The sequence below is a fragment of the Typha latifolia genome, chromosome 10 (assembly GCF_019914945.1).
Source record: "Typha latifolia isolate L0001 chromosome 10, TyphaL0001v2, whole genome shotgun sequence".
Classification (NCBI taxonomy): domain Eukaryota; kingdom Viridiplantae; phylum Streptophyta; class Magnoliopsida; order Poales; family Typhaceae; genus Typha; species Typha latifolia.
Window position 1 is genome coordinate 3,912,936 of NC_133095.1, and position 18,963 is coordinate 3,931,898.

The 18,963-nt window shown below is 35.8% G+C and overlaps 2 protein-coding genes and 1 long non-coding RNA gene across 4 annotated transcripts; 2 read left to right on the forward strand and 1 right to left on the reverse strand.

Moving 5' to 3' along the window:
• The first annotated feature begins 187 nt into the window (after window positions 1-187).
• On the forward strand, window positions 188-3,363 carry LOC140796347 (probable ribose-5-phosphate isomerase 4, chloroplastic). Of its 2 annotated transcripts, XM_073149343.1 has the most exons (9): window positions 206-464; window positions 572-699; window positions 930-999; window positions 1,177-1,281; window positions 1,498-1,593; window positions 1,674-1,730; window positions 1,937-2,054; window positions 2,596-2,662; window positions 3,095-3,363. In XM_073149343.1, the coding sequence occupies exons 1-9, from the start codon at window positions 306-308 to the stop codon at window positions 3,165-3,167; spliced, it is 873 nt and encodes a 290-aa protein (XP_073005444.1). In that variant the 5' UTR covers window positions 206-305; the 3' UTR covers window positions 3,168-3,363. The 2 variants fall into 2 exon arrangements, with proteins under 2 accessions (XP_073005445.1, XP_073005444.1); XM_073149344.1 differs by lacking the exons at window positions 2,596-2,662; window positions 3,095-3,363 and adding an exon at window positions 2,179-2,377 and having other exon boundaries at window positions 188-464.
• A 2,771-nt stretch (window positions 3,364-6,134) lies between these two features.
• On the reverse strand, window positions 6,135-8,812 carry LOC140797087 (uncharacterized). The gene is made up of 2 exons (XR_012110580.1): window positions 8,672-8,812; window positions 6,135-6,478 (listed from the first exon to the last, which is right to left on the reverse strand). It is a non-coding gene; the product is annotated as an uncharacterized lncRNA (long non-coding RNA).
• Window positions 8,813-10,759: 1,947 nt separating this feature from the next.
• On the forward strand, window positions 10,760-18,697 carry LOC140795933 (subtilisin-like protease SBT2.3). Its single transcript, XM_073148758.1, has 10 exons — window positions 10,760-11,343; window positions 12,297-12,450; window positions 13,034-13,431; window positions 13,824-13,919; window positions 14,002-14,074; window positions 14,348-14,630; window positions 14,936-15,267; window positions 16,309-16,579; window positions 17,535-17,816; window positions 18,019-18,697. The coding sequence occupies exons 1-10, from the start codon at window positions 11,138-11,140 to the stop codon at window positions 18,420-18,422; spliced, it is 2,499 nt and encodes an 832-aa protein (XP_073004859.1). The 5' UTR covers window positions 10,760-11,137; the 3' UTR covers window positions 18,423-18,697.
• Window positions 18,698-18,963: the final 266 nt, after the last annotated feature.

Genomic DNA, 18,963 nt, shown 5'->3' on the forward strand with positions numbered 1-18,963 from the left:
GCAGACTATACAAAAGATTAAATAGTCAAAAAAATTATTTTTGACAGTTTTAATGAAAAATTACCTCCAGTCTTGAAAGGAAAAGCTACATAAAAAAAAAGGTCGAAGACGGAACCAATAATACCCCTGAGCAAAATAAAATAAAATAAAATAAAATAAAAAAGTTGAGTAAAAGAACACCATGTCCTTTGAAGCTACTGCTGAGACATTCTTACCCCTCACAATAAGTCAAAAGACCAGTCTGCCCTTATCCACTAAGAAGCCAACGGCCTGCAATCCCGAGAAGAAACGACCGGGGGAACGCGATGATAGCCCGCGCAATCGCAACCGCCTACTTCTCCGCACCGCAGAATATTCCATCCATCCGCCGGAATATTCCATCGCCGTTCAATAAGTCGGCGTCGTGTATGGCGACCACCGCCCACTCCACCTCCGACCTTCTCTTCGAGGCCGCAAGGCAAACGGTAACTGAAAACACCACTCCTCTCAACGCTAAGTTCTTGGTTGTACAATTACTTGTTCTAGTGGACACTTTCGTATGTCTCAATTAATAGTACTACTACTATTGCAGGTGGATAAGTATGTGCAGAATGGCATGGTGGTTGGATTAGGCGCCGGACGTGCGTCGGGATTGGCGATTCAGTACTTGGGCAGGCGTCTCAAAGAAGGGGCTTTGAAGGACATTGTGGGAATACCCTCGTTAGTGCTTCTTCCTCTACTTCTAAATGATATCCTGTTTGGTTTGTAGTTTTGACATTGACTTGGAATCGAGATTTCTATGGAAAAGCACATGAAGCACCTTTTCTACTTAGATAGGTGGTTCGTTCTATATCATTGGAAAGATTAACTCATAAATTTATCTTATGTCATCTGATGTTATGCTGATATTCTTTTATATGGAGAAGATAATTTTTGAACTTAAATTGCAGTTCAATTTTTAGTGCAAGCGAGGCAGCAAAAGCCGGAGTTCCGCTAAATCAATACCAAGAAGATCTTCAAGTGAGCATGTATCCTCCCTTCTAATATGTTATCTATTTTTATCACTATGACATATTTAGATGATTTCATCAGCCATTAGATTCTTGTTTTCAATAGCAATGGACTGCATGAGATATTAAGATTTTGCCTAGCAGAGATAGGCAGGACAAAGCTGATACTTTTGTAGCTCACTTGTAGATTGATTTTGCATTTGATGATGCTGATATAATTGAAGAGGGAACATTAAATGCCATCATTGGTCGAAGAAAATTGGAGGGCGGAGAATCCTTCATTGAAGAGAAGGTAAATTGTCTTGCTGAATTCATTTAAAGAGGAACACAGGTCTCATTTGTGGACTAATGATCAACAGCGACAAACATTTACTACAATATCAGTTAGTTGACCGGCAATGTTGGAACTCAAATAGGGATAGTTTTCTTCTGCACTCTATTTTCCAAAAATTTCAATCTGTTCAACATAAGAGTATTTGCAACTACTTTCCATTTTGTTTATTTGCAGTCCATTGCAAAAGTGGCTGGTAAACTTGCCTTCATTGTTTCTGAGGAGCAATACACCAGAGATCTTGATGGATCCATTCCAGTGTTAGTTAATAGTGTACGTTACCGCCTATTTATTTGTGGAATGCAGAAAATGTGAGTGTCGTGTCATAACCAATAAAAGGGCATTCTTTTCAGAGTAACTGGATGGAAACTGCTGAAGAAATTGATGACTTGTTCCTAGGAGATGCAGAGGTTGGTTCTTGAATGATTAGCATAGCATTGCAGTACAGTTTAGCACACATCTCTGCTTAGAAATATGACTTGATTAATTTTGTCAAATGTCGGTATGTTCATCCTTCTACATTTCTGGGACCCTTCTACATTGAGAATAAATAGATGTTTCTTTGTGCAAACTATGTTTTACTTATAATATTTATTTTGATTTCATTATAATGAAGGTATGGAGAAGACCAACTACTGGTCATGCAGGCCCATTAGGAGGCGATTTCCCGTTGGTTACTAAAGAAGGGCACCATATTCTTGATGTCATTTTCACATCTCCCATACTTGATTTAGGTACAGAAAATATTCATAGAAGTGAGACAAGAATTTTTCCTTTTGAATGATACTCAAGAATCCATGTTAACACAGTCTGATTAAACTAGATTTGCAATTGCAAATTTTATTATTTTGATGGCAGGTAGACAAATAAGAGTTCCAAAAACTTGTGAAGTTTTTCAATGTCTGGAAGGAATTTGATGGAGTATAAAAGTAAAGAGGACACTGGATATAAAATGAAACAATCTTACAGTGTATAGACTTCTGGAGTATGCAATTCAATGGATAGTATGCTAAGTTAAATAATGTACTATCAAAGATTAGATGGTTTTCATTTTATTGTGAACAAGTTTATGTAGTACAATAGTTATTGTTTAGCGAGGTCATAGATAATGCTTGTTTTTCACGTTCTAATTGTTATCTTCTTTGAATTGACCTTTTGAAGTGCATGCAAAATGATTAGGCTCCTGATAACAATCTACCATCATTATGTGTCTATATTATCTCTATTTCGTTCCTAACATAGTAACCAAGAATCTTGACATGTTAATTTAAACAGGACAAGTAGCAGAAAGCCTGGATAAGATTGATGGTGTTGTCAACCATGGAATAGTATTCAGCATTCCGTAAGTTTTCTTCACTTTGAGCAGCCTCATGCAGTAAGCTATCACAGAGTCACCTTCAGACTTGAAGCAACATTTTAGTTCATCTTTTCTGAATTCAGTATAAGAATCTTATAACGAAAATTATTTTTCTATACTTGCACAAAGTAGGCCTGCATTTTTAATAAAATTCATGCATTGTAATTATATAATGAAACCCACAAATGCAGGGAGTTATATATTTTTTCTTTTAATATGAGAACTGATTGTTACAAAGAAAAGGTACAATCTTATTAATTATCCAAGTTACCGATGAATTTGATTTCTAGGAAGAATATGCCATGTAACACATTGTATTATGTAAGCAAAGCCTTCTAAAGTTTTACTTGGATGGATAATTTTTCTTGCTAACCTGCTGAACAAGTTCAAATAATTATGCTTCTTGCTAACCTGCAGATGCAGCGCGATAATCGCTTCAAAGGATGGAGTATTAATCGTGGATAAGAATTCTTCAATTGTTTCATACTAGTCATAACATCACTCACTTATATTGAAGTGAAATGGATGATATGTTCCTTCAAGACCATGAACAAGGGTGTCTTCCATAACACTATCAGGGTTCTGATGTATACTTGCAACGTCTGAGTCATTTCCTTTGTATTTTTGCAATGACTTTTTGGTCATTGATATCAGCAAGAAAATTTTAGCCTTTTCGGTTGTCTTCACTTCCATTACTTTCATAATTTGATGATTCTACGACGGTAAGACTTACCTCTTGCATCGAAGATGTTTTAGGTTCAAATCTTAGAAACAATCTCTTCAGATATAGGAATTGTACATCTTATGCTTTGTACAGATAAAACAAACTAGATAGCCCCTTCAACACTGCACTACAGTAAATAATAGAAAGTAGGAAATAAATGGAGCTAGGCGAGAAATTATTCACTAATCTTTTACAAAGTCTTACAAATCTTTATACAAGACAAAACTGAAAAAGAAAATAAACTTAAATATCTCTGCAAGAAAAGACCAAAGTGCTCAGCAGATAGAACATAAAAACTCTCTAGCCCTTTCTCTCTTTCTCTCACATAATATGTCATCTAGCTAAAGTGTCGTTGAATAGGTTACCCTCCTGTGCAAACAACTATACATGTGTTTGATCGATGATTTGGGACTGGTGTATGCATCAACTCTTACGAGGTAAGAGAAACTTGACTCAGTCGAGTAATGTTGAGTGAAACCTAATAGTGCTCCAATATGTTATTACTCATCACGAGCAAATGTTTCTATTGACTCAGAGACCCTAGCATGCGGTGACATAAGAAGAAGGTCTAAACATTTACGAGTTTTAGATTCATAAATAACCTCAAGAGAACTCATGCCTATAGACATATTTATAGAATTATTATATGTAAACTGAGCATTAAGAGAGATGGAATCTCATTTTCTATTACGGTCACCTACTAAATATTATAAAAGATTTTTAAGACTATAATTGACAACCTCTATCTGATCATCAATTGAGAGGTGGTAAGTTCTCAAGAACTTTAATTTTGTGCCCACCATGTGTGATAGTCTTCTATCATCGGATATGCCAATATGATACAATTGTTTTGGCAAGCCATATAGTTTGATTAAATAATTGAAATATGGCTTGGTAATATTTCAGGCATTAGAAATTTAATGCAAGGAATAAAATGAGACATTTTAGAAAAATAGCTTACAACTAGAAAAACAAAGTCCATATTTAAGGAATGTACGTAGCAAGCCAAGTATAAAATCCATGCTCACATTTTACTATAGATGATCTATACCAATCAACTCTTGTAGAGTTGGTAAGTATCATTCTCTATGACTAAGGAGGTCATGGGATCAACGCAAATCATAATAAAATTATTTGGTGGTGATTTGAATATTTGGTGGCTCGACGACGTTTAATTCAGAGCAATAATTCGACAATGCACATAATTTAAAGCCTAGACAAGATGACTTAGTATATAAGCTAAAGCTTGATAGAGCCTAAGCGTATTTATATATAAAAAGAGTTAGCTCTATGCCTAGTTTATATTTAACCTTCGGGCTCTTAAATGATAAAAAAAGAATGTATAAGCTATTATTTTGCTTACAATGTTTGACCAATTGGGACGTTCAAGATTGTCCAATAAATTTTGCTGCATGTTTGAGGCTGCATAAATTTGTCATACTAAAAGGTTGCATACACATGGATAAAGTATGTAGAGTTTGTTGGCATTAAATAAGTAGCTGTCGAGAGAGATATTCCTATCATTTGACAGAACAATATAAAGTAATACAAGTCTGGGCAGGATTGTGCAATCTTCATTCAGTCTGTCAAATCCAGCAACTTTGATACTTGTTCGTTAAGATAAATGACAAAATGATTTAAACTGTTAAATAATATGCGTTAAAATTTTAAAAAGATAGTGATTTTTATTCAAGTTGGCATTAAATTTTAAATTAAAAAGATCTAGACAAATTTAACTTGGGATAAAGTAATCGAAAGTATAGAGATGCAAAATAAACTTTATCCTTTATATTTTTCTAATTGACTGCTATAAATTGGAAGGGTATGATGGTCTTTTGAGGATAGGCATTAATAAGAGGCAAGCAAAGGGAGATCCTAACTTCCCATAGTCAGGTTCTCTTATTTATTTTTAAAAATTTTAACAGGTTCTCTTATTTTAATTAACAAGATCAGACTTTTAAAAATTGATATTTTATTATAATGGAGTGCGAAAAAGAAAAAGATAGTTCCTGTTCTGAAAACAGGAGAGAATTCCAAACTAAACGAGCAAGCTTCGTAATGATAATAACTGTAATCAAGCGTGGAATAAATAAGGCCTATTTAATTATAAATATATGTTATTTTATTTAGTTTAATACTAATATATGAACTAATAATTACATTTTTGATGTAACATAAAATTAATATTAAAATATTAAAAAAATAGTACAATTGTATTAAGAAGCTGTGAAGTTTTATACCAAACGATAAACATACTCTAAACTAAATATATAATAATATATATTTTTCTAAAATTATAATATTTTTAATTATAATTACGGACCTAAAATACTTCACATATTTATATTAAGTACAAACGCTAACTTAAGAACACATGGCAATGTGGGCATATAGCCACAGTGTGGACTGCATGACAACGTGTGAAATAATTATGTAACATTACTATTTTACAAAAGAAAGAGAGAATCTCAACATGTGTAATTAAATATATCTAATCTAAAAATAATATAATAATTATGAATTATTATTAAAAAATTTATAGAATAAGATGAAAGAGAATAACAAATTACTACATGAATAAGATAAATTATTATTTAATTACTATACTAAAATAGAAAAACTTATTTTAGAATAAGACTATTCATATTCCACTAGATCTAATAAAACTTATCTCAACCAGATCTAATCAAAATATGTTGTATAAAACTACACAAACATAGAAGCACTGAAAACTTAACAAATGTTGCTTAACATTTATCTTGCAAGACAAACTAAAGTGAAGATCTACAGGAGTCTTACTGAGAAAAGTTGGATAAAAAGAACAAGAAATTTAGAAGTAAACAAAATGGACGGCTTAATGCCACATAATGATGGCATTAAGCAACTGAAGGACAAAATACTCGGTTCAACCTCCATATAAACACATCGCCAACATCACCTAGAAAAGGGATCTGAGATCCCCCCGACCTGATCTATTGAATAAAGGTGATGACATAGAGACTGCCCTTGCACTACTTGGATCTCTGCCTCATCTTTCTGCGCTTCCTCTTGAGCCTCCTCATCCGCTTCTTCTTCCACTAAACAAAGCAAATAAGGCCATGATAAAAATTCTGAATAATGTGCAAACAGACAGACAAGCAAGGTGTAAAACTGAAACAATACTTTGCTGAGAAAGCATATTAATACATAACATGAGATAAGCTCACATGTGATAATGACCATCAGCACAAAGAGATTCATACTAATCTATAAGGGTATGGAACTCATATTTCAACATAATGATCAGTAAACATACAAAACAGCAATATATCTATATAGAAAGGCATTCCTAGATACCTAGTCATGAGGCTCCCACCATTGGGTTGGGGAAGAAAGATGTACATAAGTTTTACCCTCAAAGCTGAAATATGACTTGAACTCATGACCACTTGCAAGGTGCAACCTAACAGACTCAGAAGTGAGGCCCTCTAACAATACATCCATATAGCAGGTCCAATTTACAAAGTCTCATTCAATAGGAGATCATCCAAAGTTGCGCCCTCTCCTTGGGAACCGTTGAAAGTGGAAGAAAAAGGAAACTCTTTGTATAGCTTCAGATTTATTTTCTTATCACTATCCCAAAGAAGAAAGGAAATTAAGGGACCCCCAAACTCAAGAGAATGGATGTCCGTGCACCTAAGATGGTGTATGAACACCTAATCACACAAAAGAAGCTTGAATGCCACCTTCTTTCCAATTCTTTATGAACATAAAGAATCCCAAAAATTCTCACACCATCCCTTCAAAAGAATAATCACTAGACTTGGCAATTCAAAAACTTTTTGCATTTTCGACTCGCCAACATTACCAAATAAGCAACCCCAAAATAATGAAACTGTTGTAGCTGCACCTAAACCACTTGATTTTCAATTCTTACCAAACAGCTATTTATCAACTATCTCGACTTGAAAGTAGTCGCAATCCATCTTTCATTTTTTTTCCAACAACTGTATCAGGCATATGCACACTGATATGACCTCACATTAATCAAAAATCATGCTCATACGCAACTATTACATGATATACATGCATCACTATAGGCCTGAGGACTATTATTCATCCATTTATTTTGATAATATCCTCAAGAAAAATCACCTTATTTGGATAGAAAGAATAGAAGAGAATGTCTTGGATGAATTACAAAGAGAGAATAAGGCTCTTTCAGTTTCTCCCAGGAGTTCAAGAAAGAGGAAAGCAAGGAAGAAAAGGTTGAGTCTAATCTTCTCTTTACATCCAAAAAAAGATAGAACAGTCTTTTCTCTTCCTTCCCTTCTCTTTCTTTTCTTTACTCTTACCTCTCCATCAAAACGAATCCAAAAGGTAGCAATTCTTCTCAACAATAATCATGTCCCAAATGCTGCAACAACTAGACCTGTCTATGTTGGCCCGTCATGTACAATGCATCCAACACACTGCCATGGTTTGCTTCTCTTCACAAGATTCACACACTCCAATATCCTCTTTCTCACTGCTACCTGCCTAACCCATAATGCCAAGTTACCTACTAAGACCGCTGCTATAGATCCCCTCAAATATTCCATAAACGCATCCAGATGCATTGGCATCTAATTTGTCAATAGCAAAAATATAAGCCATGGTAGGATGCTGATTTTCCTTTTTGCTCCTATTACATCAAATACACGCATATGCATGCCTTCAATGTATGGTTTTGGTAGGAGATAAAGCATTGCTTACAAAATATAAGCAATGTTTACTTGGGACATTGCACAAGCAGTCTATTGATGACATATGCCACACAAGATTACAACTTTGTGGCCTTATATGTAGACTCTACATGTAAACTAAACATAAGCTAACCACACTGATACCTGTGTTTTTTTCTTCCATAAGAAACTTTGTTTCATTCTTGCCATTTAATGTTGCATTACATTTATTTTAAAATTATTTCTAATGGAACAGTCACAAACATGTGTTTACTAACGTTTACAGTACTGTAAATATTGATCAATACAAAACCATATAAGCATCCACCTATCCATGGAAGAAGACTTTAACATTTCGTCATCGTGTAATATCCGATCACATAACCAAAAGAACAACTAATCTCCAAAGAAAAATGCACTTTGCAAAGCTAATTTATTTTTACGAGAGAATCTCGTATCAAAATATGGCAAAAAGATGATCGAAGAATATTTGGTTCAAAGATCGCACGAGAGAACAGTTCGATCAGAACAACTAGACAACGGGAGAGAACGAAAGAAAAATCTCACCTTCGCCCTCATCGTGTCCGCTGTAGAGCTCTCAAAACTTGTTTCCCTCTCTCCTACGAGCGGCTTCGAGAAAACAAGGAGGATCGCCCTTGTTGAGTGTTTATATAGCTAGGGTTTTGGGAACAGGAGGGAGGGACGAAGCCTAATCCAGTAATCCGAACACGGGAGGGTCGTGTGGACGGTGATCAGCTCGGTCAGGGGACAACGGAAAATCCCAACCGTCCATCTGGTGTTAGTCGGTGTATCCGTGTATAGATGAATTGGACTCGGGATTGATATAGGAGGAGGAATTTTTAGTTGTTATTATCAAAAATAAAGAGAATTATTGTAGAATTAATTATTTCAGTGTTTACTAGTATTATAGAATAAGAGTCTAATAATTACATTATAAAATGAAGGATAATAATATTTAATCTTTTTTATAAAATTATAATAAATACTATTTAATTTGATGTAGAGTAGATTGATGCAGATAAATAAATTGGTAATTAAGTTAAACATCTGATATAAAATATAATTTTAATTAATAATATTTAATATTATAGAATAAAACTACTAATTATTTGCCAGAGCCGAGCGCCCGAGCTAGGCAGTGATAGGTTCTCCTTAACCTCTATCGGATTGAACGCTATCACGTCCACCGAGCCCTTTTGAAATGGTCATACGATCACCTGAAGGCTATGTAGCTCTTTTAGCTTATCCCCTCTCATTTGTACTGCAAATGAGCTTCTTATCATTGCTACTAGTTAATGAGTTTTGATTGTACTTGAGAATTGGGATGGGACGGCCCATCCCAACCTGTATAAATTTGGGGGCATTTTGTAATCACAGGAATAGTATAGTATCTCGGGTTGATTTTTTTTTTAATTTTTTAATTTTTTTTTTATTAAATAAATTTGCATGACTCAAACTTTTCGAGTTGTAAATTTAGGCACATCGTTTTTGCAAAACCGATTTGCAAATGCAGTTTTCTAAAGGATAAATGATAAAGAAAAATATAAAGAGAAATGCACAATTGACACAAAAATTATAACTCTTTTGATCAAATAAAAATGGATGTCAACGACTTTGAAGATAAAAAAAAAATGGGCTAAGAGTCGCTCTCTCCAGCTTTTGCCTATTATGAGCTCTGATGTAAGTAATCGGGGTGATTAATAAATGATTTTTTTTTAAGGGGCTCTCTCTCACGTACACCTTCTCGTGCCTACCTCCCCTCTCTTCTCGGCCCATCAACTTTCTCCTCCTCCTCCTCCTCCTCCCTCTCCTCCATTCTTCATGTTTTTTTTTCTTCCAAAACTGGTCAATGGCGGACGGCTGGCCCAGCCACACTACTCGATCGGCATGAGGAGCCCTCCGAGTCTAGCAAGCCCCAGCGCTGGCCTAATTTCTTTTTTTAAGGCCAGGGCTACCCACTTAACTACTTCTCCACTCTTTCTCTCAAAAGCTAAAGCTCTCCCCCCGCCTTCATAAAGAAAAAGGCACCCATCTCATATATTTTGGTGGTCGACCACCAGATTCCTCTTGCAGTGGGCAGGCTCATGCTCGCCTTTGTTCACTTTTAAAAATAATCCTACAATGAGTTAGATGATGATCATAATCGAGGAGAGAGAGAGAGAGAGAGAGAGAGGGTGGGGAGTACGTTAATTAGCAGGCCTGACTGGTTATCTGAATACATGATTGGAACTTTGGGAGAGGGAAAGCAAAAGTGTTGGATACCAGGCCAACACCATCATCATAAATAATGAGCCCATTTCAAAGAGAGTTTGGAGGTTTCTTTGCTCTTTACAACTCTCACATGTGAGTGAGCATTACTAGATGTAATGATAATATTAGATTAAAAAGAAAAGAATTATGAGGAGAATTATGAGAAGAATTAATGAGAAGAGGAAAGTTGACGAGGACATTTATTGGGAACCAAAACAGGCTTTTTTGTAGTCTCTCTCTCGGCATTTGAGTCCTTTTTTCCTTTCTTTTTGGTTCGTTCTTGGGATAGCAGCAAAGAGCACAGCACCCCACAGTCAAAACACATTTGGCACCAAACCTACCATTATATATATATATATATATGCCAAACAACCAAAAGGAAATGCTTATTAGAGATCTTTATATCACAGTGGTTATTTTACAGCTGCACTCCACTTCCATCACTAGAGCCATTGAGGAGGGATTGAAGCGGAGTGTCCAAGGTGGGATTTTGGCTGGTGGGTCTCCATCCTTCTTGGATTATCTCGAGTGGGCTTGCTTTGGTTTGCATGAGGAAGTGAAGAGGGAACTTCCAGTCATTATTTGGTTTTCTATGATACTTTATGGAGTGTAGTTGTAATGTATAAAGGAATGATCTTGCTTGGTGGGTTGTAACTAGCTAGAATGCCCCAAGGTGGGATTGTATCCTTCTTGAATTATCTTGGGTGAGTTTTACATGAGGAAGTGAGGAATCGGCATTGCTGGGTTTACCGATTCTGTCAAATGGGGGCCATTTGCAAGGGGCATTTGTTGGTGCTTCTCTTGTTGCTCCTTTGGTTGAGAGGCCTCTGTCAGGAGGATGCAGCTGTGTATTTTGTGACAATGAAACAGGCTCCTGCAGTTCATCGCCACATTGATTTGAAGAGGTACGGGAGTAGCAGCATTAGTAAAAGAGACTCTGCTACATCGAATACCCTTAACAAGAAAAGGTATTATTTCGTTAGACTCTGCTAAGTTTCAATGTCCTTTGATGATTTCGTTAGCTATTATGGTTTGTCTTCAATTTGTTTGTTTTGGCCCACTTTTCATTTGTCCTATCTTGTGTCTCTTGATTTATCCTTATTTAAAATTTTCCTTCTTTAGAAAGTATATTGTGTCAGATTTTGAAGATCTTTACTACTGCAAAATTTTATGACTCAAGTTAGTGTTTGTCATTTAGTTTAGGCATTAAATTAGCAGAGAAAATAGTGGTCGTATGGAAATGGAATATGGTTCCACCTCTTGCACTTGTGTAAGGAGGAAAATGATAAATGATTAGGTAAACTAATGATTATATATTTTTCATCCTTTCTGAAAATATTTTGCTGTCTATTTGTGAGTTTGTTTTCGACATGCGTCTAAGTCGGTTGAATTTAATCTTTGCTAAATATTGGGTCAGTTTCTGATAACATCTACAATATCTGAAGATGCCAACTTTATGCCCTCTAAAGCTTCATTGCCGTGGAGTCAATAATGTAAATGTGGTGGATCACAACTCTATGTATTTTCTCTTTCTCCATCAATTAGTTTACCAATTTAGCTCTGACACCTTGAACTAATCATAGAAATACTATTAATTATTTAGAAACATATTAGGTTCTATTGTTGGTTAGAATTCTCTTTTCCATTTTCATCTATTGGCTAACATTGCTCCATTTTATCATAGGCAGTTACTTGTCACCTTTATATTTTCATTATCTGGAAGGTGACATGCAAATCATGTTTAATCCTGTAATTTTCTACTCTTCTGTTTGATCTAAATAATTACTTCAACCTAAGATAGCATTCTCCACACCTAATCTTCTTTTGGTCGACAACTTTTGGTCCTTTCTGGTTTCAGAACTCCTGCAAGTAATTTATGACACAATCAGGTTAGCTTACATATATTACTGTGTATATTCAGGAACGTGCCAAAACCATATGCAAACTACAGCTCATATCTGATTCGGCTTCAGAATTCACTCTTGAGGAGGGCATTAAAAGGGGAGCACTATCTAAAGCTCTATAGCTATCATTATTTGATTAATGGGTTTGCTGTTCTTATCACTACTCAACAGGTATTTGACTCAATTTTCTTTGTACCATCCTTCTGCCATTTTGTTTCAATGGATGCTCCAATAGTTTCATAATAATGAAGATAAATAGTGCTTCATGTACCTATAGTGGCATAATCAGAATTTCAGTCGATCTGTCATCTGTCCAATCCTTTATCTTTGTCGTTTCACAAATTTTTGGAAGGAAATGCCTCTTACTGATCTCTAGATTGTTGAACTGCAGAAGTGATTGGCAAAATTTACGTACTTCTTTCTTTGATTATTTTAAGACTATGCACTATATACCTTTTGCTGTATAATTATTCTGAGCTCTTTATGTCTTTGTCTAATTTGATATTTGCGTTAGATATCATATCATATCCCCTTTATGGTTCTTTTGTATCACTAATTAATGAGATAGATCAATTTCAGCAGAATTACATATTTACAAGTTAATGTCAATGAACAAGTGTTCTTGTATTTGATTAATATTAGAATTCTCAAAGCATCTACTGTTGACACTCGGCAAACATTTACTTGTGCTTCATCAAGTTAGATACATGTACCACTTTCTGCATTAATGTTCTGTTGTTGGTGGCTTCAAAAGGCAGACAAGCTTTCTAGGAGAAGAGAAGTTGCAAATGTAGTATTGGACTTCTCAGTTAGGACTGCAACTACATATACACCTGAATTCCTGGGTTTGCCACAAGGAGCATGGGTTCAAGAAGGGGGACCTGAAGTTGCTGGAGAAGGCATTGTCATTGGTTTTATTGACACCGGAATTGATCCAAGTCATCCTAGCTTTTCTGATGATATTTCTATGAATCGTTATCCTGTTCCTGCCCATTTCGCTGGTATTTGCGAGGTTACAAGGGATTTCCCTTCTGGATCCTGTAACAGAAAGCTTGTAGGAGCTCGACATTTTGCAGCTTCTGCTATTACAAGGGGAGTCTTCAATGCTTCACAGGATTATGCTTCACCATTTGATGGTGACGGCCATGGAACGTAAGTGATAGAATAGAACTTACATGTCCTTAGCTGGGTACAGTTGGAGATACTATGCTATTTGATATCTGTTCCAACTTTTTCATTTTGTTGATGCCTTTTCCCCTAATCCTATCCTTGGTTTTCGTTTGATTATTCATCTGCTTTTGCTATTGTCGAAGTAACATTATTGATTTCAGATTATTTGTTTCACTCCAAAAAAAGAAAAGGTTAAAAAAGTTGAGAAGTTATATATTTGAATTGATATTCTTGTAGTAATTTCAAGAAAGGAAGCTCAATTAACGTTTCTTCTTTACTATCATCTCTATTTGTCAAAAACTCAAAATGTGTAATTCTTTAATCAAAGTGCTTTCGAGTCTTTTGCGGTTTAATGCAGTTTCAGTTCAACACAGGCATACAGCATCCATTGCAGCTGGTAACCATGGACTTCCTGTTCTTGTGTCTGGGAATCATTTCGGGAATGCAAGTGGCATGGCTCCTCGTGCACAGTAATGATGGATTCTACTTTACTATACCACAAATAAACAATAGCCTTTCATTCATATGATAATTTGACCTTTCATTTTTCAGCATTGCTGTTTATAAAGCTCTGTACAAAAGCTTTGGAGGCTTTGCAGCTGATGTTGTTGCTGCATTAGACCAGGTAAATCTTTGCCATACATCAGTTAGCTGATTTGGCTATTTATCTGAATTGTATCTATCTGTTTAACGGTCTGTTCATGGTTTATGATATTCTTATATTGCTATCGTAGTCATATTTGACAGCAACTGGGCATTAGATAAAAAGCAAAAGTTGTGAAGTTGAGAATTTTCTTATCAAGAAACACTTATAGAGTGGGTTTTGAATATCCGACCAAAATCAGCTCCTGATTTATTTTTACTTCTAACCAATATATACAATCAATTCCTCTCACAGGCAGCTGAAGATGGGGTTGATGTTATTAGTTTATCAATTACTCCAAACAGACGTCCTCCTGGAATAGCAACATTCTTCAATCCTATTGATATGTCATTGCTTTCGGCAATAAAAGCTGGGATATTTGTTGTGCAAGCAGCTGGCAATACTGGGCCTTCACCCAAGAGCATGTCATCCTTCAGCCCATGGATATTTACTGTAGGTGCTTCATCTCATGATAGAATCTACAATAACTATCTGGTACTTGGCAACAATTTAACAATTCCAGGAGTTGGGCTTGCTCGTAAGTTTTGCATTGTGATTTTTCTCTTATATAATTTTATTTTTATCATGTTCTTGCTTTTCTTTATTTTTTTAGCAGCTCTTCTCTTCCCAAAGTATGTAGCTGTTCTTGTTAGAACTTGTCTTCAGGAGGAAAGAATCTGTGTAGTATGTAGTATGTACAATGATCTTGAAACTATCCCCGCCACCCCCACTCTCCCAAAAGAAAAAAGAAAAGAATCCTCCTAAAATCCTTCAATGATTTGTAAATGGAGCTTATATCACTGAGTAGTGAGCACTCAACTAAATATTTAATTTCATTTGCAGCTGGCACAGATGACAATTTGATGTACACTCTCATTGCTGCAACTCATGCATTGAAAAATGATACAACTAATGCAAATAATATGTATTTGGGAGAATGCCAAGACTCAGCTCATCTAAATCAAGATATGATTGAAGGAAACCTATTGATTTGCAGTTACTCCATCCGATTTGTGCTTGGCCTGTCCTCTGTCAAGCAAGCCATAAATACAGCAAAGAATGTTGGTGCAATTGGAGTTATATTCTACTTGGATCCATTTGTTCTTGGCTTCCAGCTGTACCCAACTCCCATGGATATGCCTGGGCTGATAATACCATCTCCTGATGACTCTAAGGTATGGAATTTAGGACTGTTTTTAAGTACTTCTTATGATTGACAAAACCTGGTTATATACTGAAGCAGGCATGAGGTGTTAGAAAGGATCTTCCAAGCATTTGCATTATTATCATTTTTTTCGTACCCCATTGGCTTGGACATAGCACTCTCAGACTCTCAGTCAGGGGCCATTTAGTCTAGGAGCCACAATCAGAGTGGAACTATGATTTCGTAAGGTAATCTAGATAAACTTGAAATATTAACCCCTATCTTGCCCAATTGTTAAGTATCATTCCTTCACCTCTTATCTTCTTATTCCTTATGGGACTAGACCATTGATCCCCAACAATCTTCTCCTCTACATGTGAGTCAGTCAAATAATCAACAAATAAATATGGTTGTTACACCCGAACCTGCATGATGAACAAAAGAACAAACCTGGCTCTACTGAGGCAACCAATTAATGCCCCGAGCTTCATGACAAACTAATGCAAAATCAGCTGCAAAGCTAAGGTCTGATCAATTGCTGGATTAAACATGGGAGTCCAATCACATTGCAACTAGGAACACTAATCCCCAGCAGAGCTATGGTTTTATGTTGACTTTCACAAGTGGATATTGACCCTCTTGTCTTCTTTCCATCAGGAAAATAGTTAATACATTTCTCTACCTCAGATTATCTATATTCTGCATTTGTGCCCCATTGGTAAATGCAATTACGTCCCTTGTGATGATATGAGAATATTCTGAATGTATTAATTGATTCTTCTTTTCCTTCTCTTATTTTCATCAACATGCACCAAACTATTCCTACGAAGACATAGGATTGCAACTCGATCCTTGATTCAATCAGTTTATATTCCTCTTGATCATTTTCTTTCTTGAGTATGATTTGCTTCTTTTTTTTACATTCTCTCTTATTTCATGTTCATGAATTTCAATGGCCAGCCGTCACATTAAGAAAGCAATGAATTAGATGATCTAGCTAGTTTTGAATCAATAAGGAATCAGTCTTGTTACTTCACTAGATACCAATTTATTATTTGCATTCTTCATGCAGATTTTCCTGAAGTATTACAATAGCTCCTTAGTGATAGATGAAACCTCAAAAAGAATTGCCGGGTTTGGTGGCATTGCAAAGATATTGGGAGGTCTAAAAGCTAATTACAGCAATTCCTCACCAAAAGTAATGTATTACTCAGCTAGAGGACCAGATCCAGAGGACAATTCATTATCTGATGCTGACATTATGAAACCTAATCTGATAGCTCCTGGGAATTCCATATGGGGTGCCTGGAGTTCGCGTGGTATGGACTCTTCCGAATTTGAAGGTAAAATACCAATCAAAATTGACTATATGATCATCTTTCTTCACTGCCCTCAGCACTACATTAAAGTTAGACCATCAGTTGTTTTCTGTTCTGAGAAGGATTTGTCCTGATCCTTGTTGGGTAGTTAAGGGGGTTTAGGATGGAGACAGTTTATAATGGTGTGGAACAACTTTGAGCACTAATTAATGGTTTCTGGTTTCCTAATAATATGCATCAAGTGATCACTCATGGTTCTGTAATAAAACAAAAAATCATCTTTGATCTATACAGAGCTACCTTAGTGACTTAAACTTCAGTATGCAAGTATTGCTTTAGATGTGAAACATGTTGAATCATGCATATCCTTATATGATATCTCATTATATTTTTACTTACCAGGAACTAATTACTTAATTTTCCTGAGAACATAAAATTTTTACACATATGTCTATAGACAAAAGGTCATCTACATAGAGCTACTAAGTTAATCAAGCTTCAGTATACAAGCATTCTATTATTTGTTAAACATGAAAAATTGCACAAAATATTATTTCGTTTCATTATATAATTTACTTACTAGGAATTGTTAAGCTAATTTTCCTGAGAACAGTAACTTCTATGAAGTTCGTTTTTGCAAAAAAAAATTCCAGCTTTCCATATACGTAAGACAAATTACATATGCTTACAAAGGCCATGAGTTTGACATCCCATGAAGGTCATACTCAACTCGACTGATGTTATTGGCTTGGCTGACATCTGCAATGGCAGATGCAGCAAGTGACCTAACTAATTGTTATGTAGTTTATTTGCAGAGTTTGGAGAAAGTCATACATATGAAACAAAAAACCAATTGTAGGTAGAAATCCTACAATTCAAATAAGTAATCTAATAATATCAGATAACGGTTGATCTTCCACTCCCATGTTGAAATGATTTACTCATCATGCTGCTTTCTTGTTTCTTTTTCTTCTCTTAGGTGAAAGCTTTGCGATGCTTTCTGGCACAAGTATGGCTGCTCCCCATGTTGCTGGGCTTGCTGCTCTAATCAAGCAAAAGTTTCCCAACTTTAGTCCTTCGGCCATAAGTTCTACACTCTCCACAACCGCTACCCTCTATGACAGGCAAGGTGGTCCAATCATGGCACAGAGAGCTTACAGCAACCCTGATTTGACGCAATCTGCTGCTACACCCTTTGACATGGGCAGCGGTTTTGTTGATGCTACTGCGGCTCTAGACCCCGGAATAATATTTGATTGTGGTAGGTTTTATAAATTCAATTTATTAAAAATGTTTGGAATATCTATTCAGTATTTTGTTCTCATTCGTCCAATATTTGTTGTTACCATTGTTCATTAGTTCTTTCAACCAAAACAAAATATGTTCATTAGTTAAATCATGACTTGTTCATTCCAGGTTTTCACAATTGCAATCATAACACACTACTTTTGATAAATATTCAGGTTATGATGAGTTCTTCTCCTTTCTTTGTGGCATCAACGGGTCTGGTCCTGTAGTGATGAATTACACAGGAAACAACTGTAGTGCTTCCACCATGACGGGCGCAGATTTAAACCTACCATCAATTACAGTAGCATTGCTGAAGCAGTCAAGAACATTAGTGAGAACAGTGACCAATATTGCTAATGATGAGACTTATAGAATCAGTTGGAGTGCTCCTTATGGAGTCTCTGTTTCTGTTACACCCACTCAATTTTTTATTGCAAGTGGTCAACAAAAAAAGTTGACTTTTGTTTTGACAGCTACCATGAATAGCTCTGCCGCTAGCTTTGGTAGAGTAGGGTTATATGGAAATCAAGGTCATAAGGCAATGATTCCACTGTCTGTCATCTTGAAGACTATGTAGAGCAATACCATAAGCTGACATAACAATTGTTGGTGATTTCTTTTGCCTTGGCAGTTATATCAAACCAAGTTTTAGATCATTTGGATGTACATGTTGAAGCATCTTGATGTAATAGTGGGTAACAAATAATGTGCAAGTTTCTTTGTAGCCCCAGTTCCATGAGTGACAGAATGAGCAAGATCTTTTTAGTGAGCAGCATCTGTATGCTTTGGTTAAACAAGTACCTGGGCCTGAAATCACAACTTTTTCTGGTATATGAATTAACACTTCTGATACCCAACAAAAGTCTGCATTGCATGGCAGCAGGTATAAATACCAGTCAAAATTCTAGCTTAAATTAAGTGAGGGGCTCTTCATTATGTGTTTTGAAAGAGGGAAGAAGTTTCATTTGCTGATTACCTAAATATGTTATATTATCTTGACAAAGATGCACTGCGATGAACTTGTTGCTAAGATAATTTAGGATGGAGCTATTGGCACATGCCATGCCAGATTGAGACAAGCACTACTGAGAGGTAAACTGTTTTAGATTGCAGTGCAA